The following is an 18600-nucleotide window of genomic DNA, read 5'->3' on the forward strand; positions in this document are numbered from 1 at the left end:
TTCACCCAGCTAAGTAAGAGGCATTTGCTTTCTTCTTTCAATCAAAGATTGCCTTAACTTGTAACTTTTCCATCACCCTTAACAGCTCATCCTCAGGCATTCCCTACTTTTTCTCCTCCTCTCCTTTTACTTCCCTTCCATTTTTGCTTCCACCAGAAATTTCTGATATAATCTCGCCCCTAAAAAAAAAAAATCTCATCTCTCCTATCATTTGCTCCCATCTCCCCATCGCTTGTTTCCTACTTTACAATAGATTCAATTACCTCTTAGTAACTTTCAATTCTCTGAAGTTTGCACTGTCCAGGAACTTCTTGGGATGATTCACTTGTCCCCAATATCACCATTTTACCGCTAACCCTACTTCCCTCAAAGTACTTGGAATGGTTGCACTCATCCTTCTGATGAGTGATCCTTTAATAATGATCCTTTAATAATATCCTGGACCATTTTCAATGAGGGTTTCTACTTGGGCTACAGAACAGAAGTGTTCTTCTATGCGTAGCTAGCTTCTGCTTTTCTGAAACAGAGCCTCCTTCTCCCACCTCACTTATCTTGGTCATGGTGAATCAGGCAAATCCTCTTAAGCAGAGTCCATATCAAAGCAAGCATCTCTGGCTCCTTCCTGTCATGGTTCTATTCTTACCTATGAAATTCCTGATTCTAGTGGCAACTCCTCTCCTTTCACACAACTCCTACCTATTGGTGCCATAATCTTCGCTTTCTGAAGCTCTTATTTTCTGAACTGCATTCGTGCCTCATCAACTTTCCATTGATTCTCAGAAAAAAAGGTATTTCTGGAAGATCTTTCTGTGTCTCAATTTCTCTTTCCCCCTACCCTTTTAATCTTTGCAGCTAACTAGAATGTGTGGAGTTTGTACAAAAGAGACAATATCACCTCTTTACATTAATTGTATTGTAAACAAATACAGCTCTTATTTCATGGTGTGCATTACAACTGTATTTTATTTCAAATTACAGAGTAAATGGATAACTTAAGCTACTAAAAAGCACTATCTGAAAATAGTGTGATTTAATTTCATCTTGTAACCAATAATTGGTAGGTATGGAGTTTTTTTGCACATTGGTGAGGTCCCAACTATTAAGAGCAATGTCATCAAACAGCAATCAAGGTGGTATATAGAAAAATTAATTGAACTAAGGTACTGGCAAGCCACCACAATCCCTTAAGAAAGTGCCAGCTTGAATTTTAAAATTAAATTATCTATATATTTTTTAAAATTGACCTGTGTTACAAGGACAGAAGCCATGCAAAGCTATGTCCATGTCTCTCCATATTTGAACACCCTGGAATTCAATATGTGAAGGTACCACCAACTACAACTTCAGAGCCAAAACATACTAACCAACACCTTTAATCTGTTTTTGTTCAATAGTTAAAGTTCTCTGCAGTTTGCTCCATAGTCAACAATACTAAAATCACATCTACAACAAGAACCTGATTAGTTAATACTGTACTGTCGAAGTACTGACATAGAATTGCATTTGTATCTGGTCCAGCTTGTGAAGTTTTGACTTCTACAAAACAGGCTTTAAAAAAAAAAAAAAAGAAAAAAAAAGTGCCAGGCTAATGGCTATTGTATGATATTGCCCAAACAAACAATTTAGCTTAACTAGAACATTTCCCCCCCAGCAGTTAGATGAAGACCCATTCTTCAGTAGCAAGTTTCTCATGTGGGGTTTTTTGAGTCCATACCCTCCCCCATGCCACCCAAATTAATAAAAAAAAAAGCATACACAAACGAATAGGTTTTGCTGAAATAAGACGACAGAATATTTTAAAACAGCAGAGAATCAGTTTAGAGAAACTTGTTAAAACATTTATAGTATATGCATGGTGGAAAGGATTCAGAGTAAATTCATGTATGTGTTACTTGCAGTCAGGAGCGAGAGGCATTGCCATATTACTGAAGCAGGGACTCAGAGCAAAATGATGCAGCATTTGCCGTAGAATTAGTGTGTAAGATGTTAGCATTCAAGCTATCAGATTTACACTTTGTCAAATGTTTCATTTGCTCACCACACTCTTCAACTGCTATGTTTTGTTGTGAAGCCTTGTACACCTCTGCAGCGGTGGTACCACTTACAAGTCCACCTACAGCATTCCCGTTATTCACGGTTACACTGGGATGAACTTGGTTTGCGGCTGAGGCTTTATGCTCAATTTCAGATGTTTTAAGTTTGGTTTGCTCCTGTCCAGATGCACTTAAATCATAAATTAAGAGCGACTCCTCCAAGGAATGGCCTAGACAAACAGCAGGAGGAATTACTTTTATTTGGTTAATCATCTTTGTACGTATTCTCCCCCCAAATCACAATCCCACTCCCTCAAAGAAAAGACATGTCAAGTCCCACTTAATGGTACCAAATAATGCGACTGATGGCTGATTCTCCAGAGCACTGTCTGTGTGCACTCAGGACACCAATGCAATTCAGCTCAAGCATCTTCTACTAGAACTTGAGCATGCCCAGCATAGGGGATTGGCAATGTAATTTTTTGTGTGTGCTTGTAATGAGCAGAACAGGAAATACACTTACTGCTGCACAGCCATCAAGTCACTCCTGACTAGTAGCAGGAATAAGGGCTAAGGGCCTGATCCAATGCCCACTGAAGTCTATGGGAGTCTCTACATCCATTGGATCAGCCCTGAGAGGGAAATGTGAAGTTAAGCTCCACATTAGCATAACAAGGTCTATGTTTATCCTCATCTCTCACCTCTATTTTCCCGCCCACTTCAGCCTCTTATGAATAAAGGAGATGGCACACAAGAGGCTTTAGACTCAGCTGTTTATAATGAAGAGTCACATGCATCCAACTCAACTTCCCTTGAGCTCACACAAATTCTCCACTTACATGTGCTAGAACATAGCCACCTGTCGCGGGCTAGGGGAGAAGGAATTGCAGGATCAATATCAATTATTTTTTCCTATAGTTCAGGACACTACCACCTCAAATTATAGAAAGGTTTTGGTAAAAGAATGATCTTAAATCATCTGCTAAAGTGTGCCAATTTCCCCCCACTGCCATGAGCAGAATTTTATTAGGAATTAATACAAACTTATTTCAATGTATCCATTTGTCACTTACCAGTATGTAATTTTTGTTCAATTGGATTACAAAAGGGAGTGTTAAAGCAAGGTAGGCAGTGTTTCCATGGAAATACTAGCTCCAATTGTAGAGCTAATGAAGATAGGATGGGTTACCTGTTTTATGGGTTGTGTGTGAAGATGCAGAGGTAGAGAAATAAGGAACCTGCCCAATGGTATCATGCAGGATGGAAGACACTGGAATCTGGACTGAAGGCAAAGGTTTGACTACAGCCTTTTCTGAAAGCAGCTGCCGAGCCTGGGTGGTAGGGTGGTAAGACTGAAAAGCCTGGAAAGAGGACTGAGGCACCAATGGTGGGGTTTCAACAGACCCTTGTATAAAGTCACTAAATTCTTCATCATCAAGAAAAGCAGAGGGTCGGGAGACAGATACAGTAGAATGGGATGGTCTAGGGTGATCTGTAAAATGGAATGAACACACGCAATGGAAGACAATGAGGTAAAGAAACTTGGTTCGGTGGAAAGATGGGGAAAACAATTTCTAAAAATGGCCATTGTTAAATGAAAAAACAGTGGTTGGGAAAAGTAAAAAGTATATGCAGAACTATTTGACCAAAATTATGAGAATATTTACCATTCTATCAATCGACCACACTAATGCAAGGTAAACTTAAGCTCCCTTTTTCCGCTATAAACCCCTTCGTCCAGATTTTTATAACTTGTCCAATTGGTTGAAACTTCCAGAGTCTGTATTAAGGTTTCCCCACCTCTTATATTAAGGAAGGTTAAAACACATGTAACCCGTGCTGTTGTGTTTAGAGCAGTGGACTGGGACTCGGGATATCTGAATTCTTTTCTGAATTCTGCCAGTAATTTGTTGTTACGCTTTAGGCAAATCACTTAAACCCTCTTTTTGCTCAATGTCCCAATCTATGAAATAGGGCTAATATTGACTTTGGTAAAAAACTTGGAGTTACTCAGATAAAAGGTGCTACCTATATGCAAAGTACATTAAACAGACTTGAAGTAATCACCAGGTTATTTTTACAGGACAAGATGTTCTAAAGTGATTTTGGATGCCCAACTTGAAACACCTTAATATGTCCCCATCCTTTGAAAATCAGGTCCCTTTAAGGTGTTTCAAGTTGAGAATCTAAAAATTCAGGAACCCAAATTCACGAGTCACTTTTGAAAATCTTGGCCACAGTACTCAAATTACGCCATTCTAAACAGATCTATTGTGGAACAAAATGACAGTTCTACAGCAATTTGGCCAGACTCAAGAACTATAATGGAAAAAAATACCACTTTCATAGGCAACACTCCCTCAATGCAACACAGTATATGTCAAGCACAGCATGACCATCATTGACTTTATTTACATGCATTTGGACAAACCACTTTATCCTCCAATGGTTCTGTTTCATTGTACCACTTAGGTGCATATCTACACAAAGCCTTTAAATAAATCTATTTTTTAGGTATGGGTAGGCGATCATGCTTTATTCCACGTACCGTATACATCCTTAATAACAACTAAGGGGCACCTAAAACCAGCAAATCCACCTTAAATTACACTGATGTATTTTCACAGTTTCTGTTTCAATTCAACACAATCTTTAACTAAAAGCCAGCCTTTAATTAAAAACTAGGCAACAAATTTTTGCTATCCCACAAGTGGTCTCAAGAGGTTTCAAAAATGTACTTTATTACAGGTTTCTGCTCAGCTCGGTGAAAGCTTGTATGGGGTCAAACTGGAAGTGCATTAACTATAATAAACACTGCTCTCCAAGTGAGTTTTCACAGAGGAAAATTGAAACATGAAAAGCACAAGATAGCAAGTGCAGCTTCCAAACAAGTTATTCACCATAGTGGCACAACACCACATAATTTCACAGAACTATCTGCACTAAAGTGACAGTTCCTTTGATGCAACACCTTGAGAAATAACACCAAGAATTTTTGACCACTGGTTTGAATGCGAGAAAAATTCCACACAAACAAGAAGTGTGAACAACAGTCCATTTATAGGAATAAAATAGCATGAAAATACTGTCTTTTTCTCAGCAACATTATTCTGTTCCACAGAGTTGGTTTAAATCCTGCACTGTGTTGCTGAATGTCAACATAATTCATGTCACTCTCAAATCCTGTATTTTTATCTTCTGTATCAAGTTATTGAACTAACTCATCTCAACAGCCCGCTTTTCCAACAGTTATTTTTTCCAAGTCTGGATTATTGTGACATACCTTATTTATTTCAAAGACTTCATGTTCAATAACACCATTAATTCCTTTAAATGGAGTTTTGATAACCTCCATCATTTAAGCATCAGATGAAGGCTATTGTGAATGACATCTTTATTTTTCATATAATATAATGATGGTTTATTTGCCATGTCTTTCCTACAATGATTTCCAATTCTGACAGCTGATTTAACACACCCTGACACAAACATGTTGAACCGCCAGCAACCCATAAGTTTGGGAGATACAAGAAATGTAGCAGCGGGTAATTCCACCATACCTCCACATAAAGGGCTGACTGTGCAGCTGGAACTCTCTACGTCTCCATCCTGTAGTTTGAAATTAAGTCCCACTAGAACGGAGCTGACCAATTTAGTGTGGTCTATAAACAAAACAAACCCATTACAAACACCTCTGTTCAAGGTATTTCCACTTATCAGTGGTTTGTTTATTAGTGATGATGGGCCCAAATAACTTTAGACTTTGCAGTTCAGATCTATCTCTACTGTAAATGACCAAAGGAAAAACACCCAGTTTTTAGACAGGAATCAAAATGAAGTCTGTTGCTGGAACACTTGTCAAAAATTCAGAAGATGCCAAGGTAGAAAGGGAATCTCCACTCATTTGAACAGATTTCTGCTCGGGTTCCTTGTACTAGTCAACCATGTTAGTAGCACAGTTCAGAGGAACACTGCTAGGGAATTGTCAAACTTGCTAGATAGCGAAAAGTTATTGCATGAACTTGTGAGCAGCTGGACCACCACCAACAAATAGCCGTGAGAAAAGATACAGTGATTGAAAAATCATCTGGGGACAAGCTTAGCTAATTGAGGCTTCATTTCAGGCAGGACAAAGGAGTTCGGTTCCCCACAACTAATATTTTTCTCTTTAGAGGGAATATTTTATGACATCAATTACTACTAATGTAATAATTCCTCTGAAAATGGATTATTAGAGGTTTTTCATTTACCCACGTCCAGATAATGGAATCTAAGCAAGCTATTATAGTATTGTGAAATAATTTTATAGTGTTTTGATACTACTTAGCACGTGTATAGTGCTTTTCAGCTTCAAAGCATTCTACAAACACTAATTAGTCATTTGACTAGGAAAACTCAATTGTAACATCTAGAAGTGCAATGTATGAGGGAAGTTGGTAGATGTTACAGCTCAGTGTTAATATTCAGACTAAAGTTGTCAGACTGGTATTTTTAAATGAAAGCTTAACAAGTTCTTTGACAAAATATTAGATCACAACTTTTACTCATGTATTTTATAAAGCATACTGCAGCTACAATGAAAGCTTCAGTTTACTGAATCGTATGCAACAACCAGTTGAGCTCAGACTGCCTGAATACAAAACAACTCCATGAATTAAAGATCCTTACAGACATGAAGCAGTATAATATTTCATTCTTATTTTCAACTAAAGATAAAATACCTGGTTTTTTTGGATGCGATCCTGGAGTGGGATGCATTTTAGCATCTCTTGAAAACCCATCTAAGTTTCCTTTAATAGCTTCCAAAGCATCATCTCTGCTCTTCTCACCTGTCTGAAACATGACAAAAGTTGCTTTGAAAGTGTCACAGTACAACAACTCAGAATCTTCCTTCCAACATTCACAATTGTTGTCTGAAAAAGTAGCAATGTTTGTTAAAAAATAAAATCATACAAATTAAGCTCCATTTTCCAGTGATGGCTTCAATAAACAGAAACCCCTTTACTTACAACAAAATTTATTCAATAGGCTACACAAGGACAACAGCACTTGGTATTTCACTCTTGGTATTTACATGTCTTAAGATGGAGATGGAAATGAAAAGAGTTAGTATGTCTAAGTTCTGGAAATTTACTTTTTAACAAGAATCTTTGTACTGTTATGATTAGTGGGTCTAAAAATTTACCCAGTTGAAAGCGCAAATGTAAAAAGTATGTGAAAGTTCATAACATGTCACAATAACTTTTTGCCTGCTTGGAAATTAACCCCAGAAAACAGGTCAAGCTGTTTTCAATAATGAATGTTATGAACAAGTGCAAGAGACCCAGAGAGAAACACTGTATTAATCCAAATAAAGAGGGCCTGCTGATATTGTTCAAGGACTGTTGAAATCATTCTTGGTAAAAACAGAAGATGTGGAGCCAGAAATTAACCAGAATTGGTGTGGTGAATATTAAGCCTCACTGGTGCACAAAATAACGAAGGGATATGCTATGCCACACACCTTTTCCCTTTTTTTGGGTTCTTAAAGAGAGCCTTTGGAAAAAAAAAAAAAAAAATCTCATCACCTGCCCCAATACATCCCAGCTCATCTCATCTTCCATGACCCCAAAACGGAGCAGACCAAATCGAAGAACTTTCTTCCGGACAGGGAAGCCATTAGGCCTTGCTCTTGTTCAAGAACTTTTGTTTTTCACTTGTGAGTCCTGAAAATCATATCGTCCTCAGCCCATCACAGGGATACACAATTTCCAGCGCTGCAGAGGCATGTAAGATCCTGTTCTGTCTCCCCTCCCTTTGTGTTACATTCTGCACCCATTTCCTTCCTCCTATTCTCTCTCTGACTCTCTTGGCTTTTCATCAAATCCTGAAATCAACTGCACTGTATCAGCACAGCAAGTTTAGATACCACAATCCTGCCCTAAGGGGAAAAGACTCAGATAACATGCCTGATCGAAATATAAACCAAGGCCCAAGCAACAGGTGGGGTAGTTTACCTGCCAACCAGAGCATCCATTTGTAACTGACCACCTATCCAGTGTACCAAAATCAACAAAAGCCATATTCCCCCACCTTTTCTGTCCTCTTTCTCCTCCACCTTGTGCCTGTCTCTTAAAAACATAAGTGAAAACCCTTCACACATCAGGACTGAGAGTAAAATTAACTCTTTCCTTTTCATCAAAGAAAGGCAGTTGCTTAAACAAATGACTGATATTTTGCCTCCAAAAGGAAAGAGACTTTAGTAGGTTTTAATTAAGTTTGTTTTGCATAAACACTCAATTTCAGCTTCAATATAAATGGCGGTTTTAATTTCTTGTGTTTTATCAATAAACTTTCAACTTCAGAATGAATGCTTTGGGTGTTTGCTAACCGAATAAACCAAAGCCTCTGCAGAAAAAACCCCTTGAACCAACGTATCACTGTTTTAATGCTGGACACCAAGTAGTTTATAAACACTTAACTCATTTGGCCCTTGAGATTAATACAATAGTATTCACTTGAACTGTGCCACAACTTGAGAGCAGGGACTCCAACTAATGAACATATCAACATTTTTATGTATTGTAGAAACCTATTTTGTTCCCAAACTAGGTTGTTTTCTTTTTCAAAAGCAAACTGATTGTTTCTTGAGCTATCATTGAGAGGAAAAGGATTCTCTTTCCTCAGACCTGGGTCAAAGTCTTACAACGTTCACCTACTCAGACCACAATGGCAGGAAAAGAGGCACTACTATAAAAAACACCGTTTCTGTCTGATTACAAATGTTACAGCAGCAGAGAAGACAGTCTGTCCTTAGAGCAGCAGGAAGATGCAGAAGGGTGAAGTTATCAAGTCAACAAAGGAAACTGATTCATTTTGCAATACCACATTTGTCTTATTTTGATGGTGCTATGTACAAAGGGTTAAACATACCAGATGTTTTCAAGAGGCCTGATACCAAGCTCATTAATAGCTAGACTCCCATTGGACTTCATCAGGCTTCAGATCTGGCCTTCGGCTGGGAAGGTGTATGAAAGAAGGATCTATTTCTTCCCTAATACATGTAAGCCACAGATTTGGGTTTTTTTAATCTGAAAATTAATAAATTCTGTTTACGATATACCTTTGGTTTCACGCTGCTTAGGAGTCTCAGCTTTTGTTTCTGCTCTTCAAATTGGCGTCGTTTTCTCTCTTCTTCTAAGAATTTTTGCTGGTGTTCAAACCTTTTTCTAAAGGGAAACAATATCAAACATAAAAATTAAGCATTATTTGATGACAACTTCCATGCCAACCTTCTGAATACTGGTAACTTGGGTTTCACATTCCTTCCCTGTTTCATATAGATGCTTTGGCACACACTTCGCCACAGTCTCATAAAATTGGTAGAAAATAGCATACGCCATCATGAACCTCATACACAGCGTTCAGAGACAATGGAATGGTCTGCAGTTAACTTAACATTTTAGAATCCCAAATTCAATAGGAATGTCTGTAGGATAGAATAGTAGTTTTTAAATGCACAAAATGAGCTGGAGAATGCCCCCTCACCCCAAATAAGATTTTTCCAGCAGCATTAAAGCATCACTTACTGCTGCTCTTCTGCAAATTGTTTCTGCATGTCGGGGGTGTATTGTGGAGCTGCTGGGCGCATTCCTAAGAAAGAAGCCTGTCCCATAAAAGACATTCCAGTTGCTTGCATAGCCCCAAGGGGTATGCCACCCTATAACAATAAAATAAGTCTATATTATGTACAGCAATATAAAAATCCAGCATCTGTACTATGTCAGGTTGTGAATAGTTAGAATCCATAAAAATAAGCAGGGCCAGGTCTGCTCAGTACTTGGACACAAGACCTCCAGAGACAATCCAGGTGCTATGCACTGCAAAAAAAAAAGCACTGGTTATTCAGCAGGTAACCCTCCTCTCAGTCAGGACTGAGCCAATGCCCCTAAACCAGTGGTTCTCAACTAGGGGTCTGCATACCCCTGGGGATCCCCAGAGGTCTTCTACAGGGTACATCAACTCATCTAGATATTTGCCTCGTTTTACAACAGGCAATGTAAAAAGCACAAGCAAAGTCAGAACAAACTAAAATTTCATACAGACAATGACTTGTTATTATTCAGTATATACTGAAATGTGAATACAATATTTATATTCAAATTGATTTATCTGGAAGGGGTACAGTAGACTGGAAAGGTTGAGAGGCACTGTCCCAGATGGTACTAGGAGGGTACTGGATTTTTGGACAAAAAAAAAAAAAAAAAAAAAAAAATCATGGATCCTGACTACAGGATTAAAAAAAATCCATGAAACTTTTCTCAAGAGTAGGGATGTTAACTCAAATGTCATGACCCACAAAGTCTCCCCTTTAACTTCAGTATTTTCTTCTTTCCTTCCTATCCTAAATTACCGTGCAGCGTTTGTGTTGTGTTAAAAATAAATTCAAATTCCACACAAGCGGTATACAAGATAATTCCTAGACATATAGTTTGAATAGTCAATAAAGCATGTCAATTACTTTTGGATCCATTTGTATGAAACGCATGTGTAAGCACACACACAAATTTCATAAACAAAATTTCCCTGACTTGGGTAAATTATTATTTTCACTGCTTTAGGAAATAAAATCTAGTGATTTTATAAAAATTTCTTCAAATGTTATGGGATTCTTTTACATATATTCCAATATAACCAATTCCTAAACTATTATGTTTTCAGGATCAATTTATACATGCATTGATTAAGTTAACAAACATTAACAAGATATTGCTAGTTGTATGGACAGCTCTTTGGCCAGCCCATTTTCAGTTGGGTCACAGCTATAACACTTGTTTTCAGGTTCCCTTGAACAAAACTACATTTTATTTTAACATAAGAACTATATTAGTTAACTTAAGTTTATTAGGTAGCTTATGCTTGAAACTACCCTCTGAAATATAACAATATTTCATTATAGTTTTAATGTCAATGGATTATGAGATTTTTCGTCCATAAATTAAGCTACTGTTATCATTGCTGATGTATTCAAAAATCACACAAAGTGAAAGCAGTAAATATTTTATCTTATTATTTCTAACCAAATCCCCTGAAAAATATATTTTTCTTCTGCAGTTTTGTAAAATTTAGTATCCATTAAAGCAAATAAGGGGAAAAATGTATAGTTATATTCAATTTACTATATAACGCAACTTTATTAGATTCACGTTTACATGGTTAGACAAGTGGAGATTTAGAAGTAAGAGTGGTGGGCACTAGAGGATAAACAAATGAGATACATTTCTTCAAAAACTATCAACTCCCTGCCTGCAAGTGTTAAGTTCCTCATATCATGTTGTGCACTGTACTGTAATATTACTTCTCAGCAATTAGTTATATAAAATGCACTCCACCCCACAGCGTGGGAAGAAACCTTGTGAAGATCATGAGGAGTTATGTAGGTGGAAAGTTACTTCAAGCATGCAAAAAGGAGAGAAATTCAATATAAAAATTGCAGGAGGAAGAACAATTTGGAAAACTGATTTGATCTAAAGGGAGGGCATTTACAGTATTAAAGAAATGTCCAAAATGTTAGCTGTTCCCTGGGGTCCTGTTTGATTAATTTGTGAACCACCACGTATGCTTACAATATTCTATAGGTAACTAGTATATATAAATGACAAAGAAGGTACAAAGCTGAAATCACAACATGGGTGATCATAGTAAGTATAATGAACACAGGCCAAAGGATGTTCCCGAAAATGAGTTCATTTCAAATGCTGAACAATATTCTGTCTTAGTAGACAGTGAATAGTTATGAATATAAAGCAAAGGGAAAATAGAAAGGGTGAAACAAGGTAAAAAGACAAAATAGAATGTGCTGTTGGAGTTGTAGATGATAGAAGCTATTTAACACTAAACACTGAACCATACTGAAGGCACTATCAGGAATATTTAACACAAGGAATGGTTTCCAACCTCCCTCTTCTACTGACAGTTTTGTTTCAATTACTGTGCAGTACCATCTTCCCTCCTGCAGAAGGGCCTTTCTCTAAGCTGTGTTTACTGCAGCAATAGATACAAAGAAGTGGAAGTCCAAGTTCTGACATCTAAAAGAAAACTACAATACCCACTTTATTGTAAGCATTACCAATGTTTTCTCTGTCCCATACCCTGGTTCATTATTGCTCCTAGCTATGACAGTGAATAATGCACGCTGAGCACCCACTCCCCACGCTACTTATCCAGATCACAAGGAGACTTACAGAATCCCACAAGAGTCATGGCAATTATAAAATACTTTCAGAGAGAAGGTTGTGAAGCCAAAAAAATGCAATGCAATAAAGACACCTGCCTATGGGCTACTGCCTCTCTCTTCATTCTGAGTTCACCTTCTCCACCATCCTTCCACTCCAGCAGCAGCAAAACCCTTGACACTTCTGACTTCAGCGGCAGGTCCCAGGACCTCTGTCAGGGGTCAGCTGTCAACAGCCTTACTGACACATACATTCAAGTATCTATTTCATGTCACATCTACTGAAAACAAATGTTACTCACGTACCTGCATAGTCATCGGTCCCGGAGACATCCGAGAGCCATAATTCATTCCCATCATGCCTGGCATATTAGACTGCATGACAGATACCATTGGAAACCCTTGCTGTTGAATAGGAATCATACCTACGCCAGAACATTAAACATTGATTAAGTCCCCAGTTGGTTCTAAAGTTCATCTTTCAAATTAAACAGATGGAGGGAAGGAAGAAGCAACGGGCAGTTCTGCTTAAGTTCATACAAGGACTCTTTACTCAAGGGTGATTTGGTGCATAGAATATACTACAAGACAGGCAGCAACAGAAGCATCTTGCATTTTAAGATAAGAAGCCTTCCAGGACATCTCCACAAGTTAAGCGGAGGGCACTCCTTCCATCGCAACTGCTCTTTGAAAGAAACTTGGGGTTTTCCTCCTCCTTTGATTTTAAAACTGTAGTTTCCAAAAAATAACCAATTTGTGCTGGTAGCCCACTCCAGGATTCTCCTGAAAGGATTATTTCTTATAACATACTTTATATGACTGACTAGGCATTACTGGTACTTCTTGTCTACAACTAAGCTTTTACACTCTCAGTTGACTGGACAACTTGTGTGCATGCAGGAGTGTTTACCCCATATAAAAGGTTTAACCAGATAAAAAAATCTTTTAATAAAAGCTTGATTAAAATAAGATTAGACAAATCAGCCAGAAATGTATTAATTCATTGTGTAAAACTAAAAGGATTAAACCAGAGATGTTATAATTTTAGAATGTTATCTTAGCAGACACAGCCTAATTACAACATATTCACTACCAATGAAATAAGCATAGCCATGGATACTTTAACATTACAGGTACAATTGCCTGAGAAAGGATGCAATTGGCTCAGGAATTATCAGTGAAGCTACAGCAGCATATTACTGAGCCAATCAGTACTTAGTGATGGACCTCCTCCCATCCCCATATTTTCCATTAGTTAAACAAGTAACTGACTCAGGAATCAGAATAAAAATTATTTAAGGTTGAGGTTTCTTGAGTTTTAATAATACTTGGCACTTATGTCATACCTCTTGTTCAAGGTTCTCACTATGCTTTGCAAATATTTACTAGGCCTCACAACACCCACATGATATAGGCATGCAGACTGGTAGACCGAAGTACACAGAGGTTAAATGCCTTACCCCAGTTCATACAGTAATTCAATGATATAATCAGGAACAGAACTTAGAAATTCGGACTCCCAGTCCCCTGGTCTAACCTACCTACTGCCTTCCCAATGAGATCCAACATTAGTTTTATGGGAAATTTTGTAAATAAAGATACAAGATTCAGAGTAATGTTACTGAGTAGGAGGGAAGAAGTAAAAAACCATAGCTAATGGGTGAGCTTAATATTCCCAATACTAAACTTCAGGAAAGATTGCAAAGTTACTGTACATCTGACTTCGATTGCTTAACATTAACTTCTACACAAAGAAAGGGCCAACTAAAAGTTCAGAATCTGAAGTTCATACTTACCTTGAGGCGGGCCGATACCACCTGCTACAGGAAACATGAAGCTGAAAATAAATAAATAAAAGCATGAGCCTCTGACTTGATATCTAAATAATTGCTCAAGGGACTGAACTACTGAGAATGCGAAAGCTAGCCCAGGTCTTTGACTCCTACTGCAGTACTACATCCCAAATGGCATCATTTGCTTGGTTCAAAAAATTTGCCCAAACTGTGACCACGGAATTAACCACATTCCCTTTTCCATTAGAAATCGGAACAATTGCTGATGACAATTATCAGCAAGGATCCACCTGAAATAGTGCTAAAGAAAGGTTCACTGGAAGTGTCAATGAAATAATAAAACCATCTTCAGCATTATTATTATAATATAGAGTGAGACTAAGCAGAACCATATCTCATTTTCTGTAATGGTGCTGAAAATGGTTTTGACTCATCTATATTGCCAACCGAACTGTTTTCAACATTGGCTAAGGTTGGGTATTTCCTAATGTAGGCAAGGCCTTTTAGAACTGCAGAATCACTAGGTGCATCAGAACATACTTATCCCAGCTCCTTCATAAAAGGTTTTCCACAGAGAAATAAAACTGTCCAAGAAAAAAGGTTTTTCCTGTTAAATATGAATAATTAGAAGACATTGAAGTGTCCATGTCCAGTTCTTTGTGCTTTAACATTCCATTGCTCCCATTTAAAGGGAAACAATTACACCAAAGGGGAGAGAAACACATTCCAGCAAATATCAAAGACCAAGTGCACCAAGATAAAAATGAGTGTTAAAAATTGAGTTGAAATTATAGGAGCAATGTCTTGTCCCCACTTTGAAGCATAAACATCAGCTTTGCCAGAGAGAAGAAAAGGAGACCTAGTTTAGCAATACTGTTTGCAACTCACTCTGAGATAGATGTCAGCAATAATTTACCAACCAAGAACTTTCTTCAGTGCCCCACCAACCTCTTACATCAAACGCTCTGGAGAGAGAGAAGCTTACAGATATTCAACATCTCTCAGCCCAAGTGGATTAGTCAAGAGGCCATGTGACAGAATAAAGAAACAAAGTGAAGAGGGAATGACATAGCAAAGATCTGCTCATAATGCTTAAAAACCTACACTGAATTCAGAAACCTGTTGTGTTTTGTAAATATAAAAGAGCTGGATTCCTTATTGTGCCTGTGTGCTCTTACTATGCAGCATCTATGTGTAATGTAGAATTCAATCATAATTAGCTACAACTGAGAACACACAGTATCCCAGACAATCTGTATTACTCTTTCTTTCTGGGCCCTAGTTTATAACTGGGGCTCCTAAGCTCTCCAGTAATACAAATAATAATTAATATAACTTCAAATTTGAACTCATGATACTCTTAGTTCCCCAACTTTTCATTCTGCCCTAACCATTAGGTCACACATTAATTCCTCCATTCTTAAAACTGTAACATACACATGTACCCAACTAAGGATAAGTTAGTAAGTCTGGCCCTACCACTATCACAATTTTAGGGTTAATTCTCTATTAATAGAAATGTCTCCTACAGACCCTATGGAGAGTGATCTGCATAAGCATGTTTTGCCAAATCTAGAAGCCGGCACTTGGACCGGACTGCTTGAGTGGAATCCAACCCAGGTCAGTTGTGACCAAAAGCTGTTATTAATTGATGAATGTTCAGTGACCTATAGGAAACAAGCTTGGCTGCCTTAGTCCAGTTCTGGGTGGAGGGGTACTGACATCATAAAAAACACAGCAGGTGCTAGCTGGCAACCTTGTCTCAAGTCACAGCAGGGAGGCCAACAACTGAACTCCCCTCTTGATCCTAGCTGTGATTCCCTATAGGTCAAGGCTAAGGCACATTGACACAACAATGTGGGGCAGTCAGATTGCAGCCCAAGTTTTGCTTCAGCTGTGCATCAAGATCTTTTAGTTTCCACAGCTGCTAAGATGGCACTTTTTTACCAACAATATACTCGCATAACATTTATACAGAAGTTCAGCAACACACAGTTTCTGACCTACGTCTATCACCTTTCCAGTGTGTATAAATTATTCACTCCAGGTTCCAATTTACAGAGGAATACAAGAAGTAAATTAATAATTAGCATAATTAATGCTATTTTAGAGCTATACATTCTAAGGTAGGACTTGTATCAAAGACAGAATCCGCAACTATTTTAAAATATCCTTGTGAGGATTCCGGTGGTACAAATAAGGTTCTGTTCTAGTTTAACTGAAATGCAATGTAATCTGGACAAGTACACTACGGTACCAGCACATGCTGTAAGCAAATAAAGGCCAGATCATTAAATATTTATCCCTTTCTAGAGTAAAGTAGTGATTTATTTATAAGCATCTGTAAAAACTCTAGCTAATTAGAGGCTAACTGCAAGAACTAAACAAAAATGAAAAAAGTTGGTTTCTCTGAATCAAAATTCTGAATGTGTGTTAGGATTCACTGTTGACCTTGTTCAGTCAAAGATATAGTTACGCGTTTAGCTACTTTTTAGCAATAAGAGAAAAAGTAAAATATCAGAATTCTGGTATGGAAGATGTATCTATATACATGTATACAAAGAAGTGTTAAATAGCTATTCAAATATACACACACACAAACAGAAGAGAAAATGTGTATACACATCAAGTTAAAAAAACCCAAAAACTCCTAGACACTGCATCACTAGGGAGTTACAGGAAGAAGTTATTGATACATAGTTTTTAAAAATATAAGTTACCGTTTATTAATATGAACAAGGTCTAAGCAACTTCAGTTCATTTACGCTTAACACAACAACACATATTTTACCCTATAAAACCTTCTTATATTAACAAGAAAATTACTTATTGGACAAACAGGCATCCTATATCAATATGAAAAAAGTGAAAGGTGGAACTGACTCATATCCAGAAATTCTGCGCTAAAACTATTAGTCTGCCTTGTGCATTATACTGTCTTGGGATTAAAGGGGAGATTAACTATCTGGAAATCAATTCTAAATGCAATGAGCATGATCTATACTTTATAATAGCCCATAGTTCCATTTTATAAAATATATATTACAGCTCTTTTCTATCAGGCATGCCCTTTCAGAATAGCTTCATATTCAACATTACTCTACACAATGGTATATAATTCATTTGTAAATATTTCAACCACACTCAGTGTTGTATCCAAACGCCTATATTTATATAAGTGACAAGTAATACTTTTGGTGACATAGCACTAAAATGCAACATATGCAGAAACATACAGATATTCAACACACTTATTTCACTATGTGCTGTATATGAGATAACAAGGAAGAGAAGTGTGGTTAAAAAGTATTATCATTTAAAAAAGAGAAAGTGAAGATCTCTGTGACAAAGTTCAAGAGCAATATCATCCTACAGAAGTTCCTCAGAAAATCTTTGACAATTGTCTCAATGCCATTTGGAGTATCACTTTAATATTATCAGGTTTCAGAGTAGCAGCCGTGTTAGTCTGTATTTGCAAAAAGAAAAGGAGTACTTGTGGCACCTGAGAGACGAACAAATTTATTTGAGCATAAGCTTCCGTGAGCTACAGCTCACTTCATCGGATGCATTCGATGAAGTGAGCTGTAGCTCACGAAAGCTTATGCTCAAATAAATTTGTTCGTCTCTCAGGTGCCACAAGTACTCCTTTTAATATGAGAAATTTACTGTTGAATAATACAATAATAATAGGTACTTTAGTTTCAGGTACAGGGCTCCAGCAATCAGCTTCACTCAAAAAGCAGGATAAAGAGAAAAAAAACCCCTCATTTTCTTTTGTATTCAGATTTTACTATGAAGAATCCATGTGACAGCTTCGAGAACAGCAACAAACTACAGGATGAACTCTTTCCCCAACTCAAACTCCTAGACTGTGTCTATAGTTGAGAGTTTTTGTACCCATAATTCCTAATGAGTGCAGAGCCTGTAAAGCAGTAATATTGACAAAGTGAAGGTGTTTTTCATACCATGTGTCTAACTCAGAAACCCCAAGATCCTCTAAGTGAAACTAACTATAAGCCATAATGAAACTGACTTCACTGATGTCCATCACCTAAGCTCAGACAATTGAATAAAGCTACAAAAAGCATAGTGACAAGTAAATTGGAATTTTGGAATCCTTTCATTTTTCACAATCTACGGTCTCATTAGTAAGGTTAATGTTTACAAAAGTAGAAGTGGTTACAATGCATAACTCTAAATTGACAGTGCTGCTGTAAAGAAAGGATGGATGTTTAAGCAGCAGATCAGAATAATTATATTTCAGATTTATATATATTGTTGCACTTCTCATCCTGCAGGATTCTAAAGTGCCTTACATATTACATACCCAGGTGCTCTAATGAAATGCAGATGCATCTAATGTGACAACTTGGCAGACAGCTGGAGGAAAGCATGTTACATAAGTATGGGTGTGTGATTTTGGTGAAGGTGACCAGGGCAAATGCCTGCTTTCATGAGAACTACCCTGGGATCTTTGATGCCAACACAAAGCAGGTAGGATTTTACTTAAGTATCCAGGGATGTCTGATTAATACAACTTCACTTAGCAAAAGAAGACTGA

At 37.5% G+C, this 18600-nt stretch overlaps 1 protein-coding gene across 16 annotated transcripts in view; it reads right to left on the minus strand.

The window, feature by feature from the left end:
- The window catches only part of SYNRG (synergin gamma), a 129560-nt gene that overhangs the window by 109875 nt on the left and 1085 nt on the right, over positions 1 to 18600 (minus strand). For 9 of the 16 annotated variants that reach the window (XR_006276248.1, XR_006276247.1, XM_043499558.1 and 6 more), the window contains exons 2-8: positions 14043 to 14083; positions 12553 to 12671; positions 9602 to 9732; positions 9136 to 9241; positions 6755 to 6866; positions 3223 to 3525; positions 2039 to 2263 (exon numbers count right to left, since the gene is read on the minus strand). Coding sequence is in view for 14 of the 16 variants with exons in the window: in XM_043499558.1 (XP_043355493.1) it covers positions 2039 to 2263; positions 3223 to 3525; positions 6755 to 6866; positions 9136 to 9241; positions 9602 to 9732; positions 12553 to 12671; positions 14043 to 14083 (1037 nt within the window). In the remaining 2 variants the exon portion in view is untranslated. Of the gene's footprint in view, positions 1 to 2038; positions 2264 to 3222; positions 3526 to 6754; positions 6867 to 8945; positions 9096 to 9135; positions 9242 to 9601; positions 9733 to 12552; positions 12672 to 14042; positions 14084 to 18600 lie in introns of those variants that run through there. The other 7 variants (XM_038375553.2, XM_043499563.1, XM_043499560.1 and 4 more) reach the window with 3 other exon arrangements.

Source organism: Dermochelys coriacea, chromosome 17 (genome assembly GCF_009764565.3).
Source record: "Dermochelys coriacea isolate rDerCor1 chromosome 17, rDerCor1.pri.v4, whole genome shotgun sequence".
Lineage (NCBI taxonomy): Eukaryota > Metazoa > Chordata > Testudines > Dermochelyidae > Dermochelys > Dermochelys coriacea.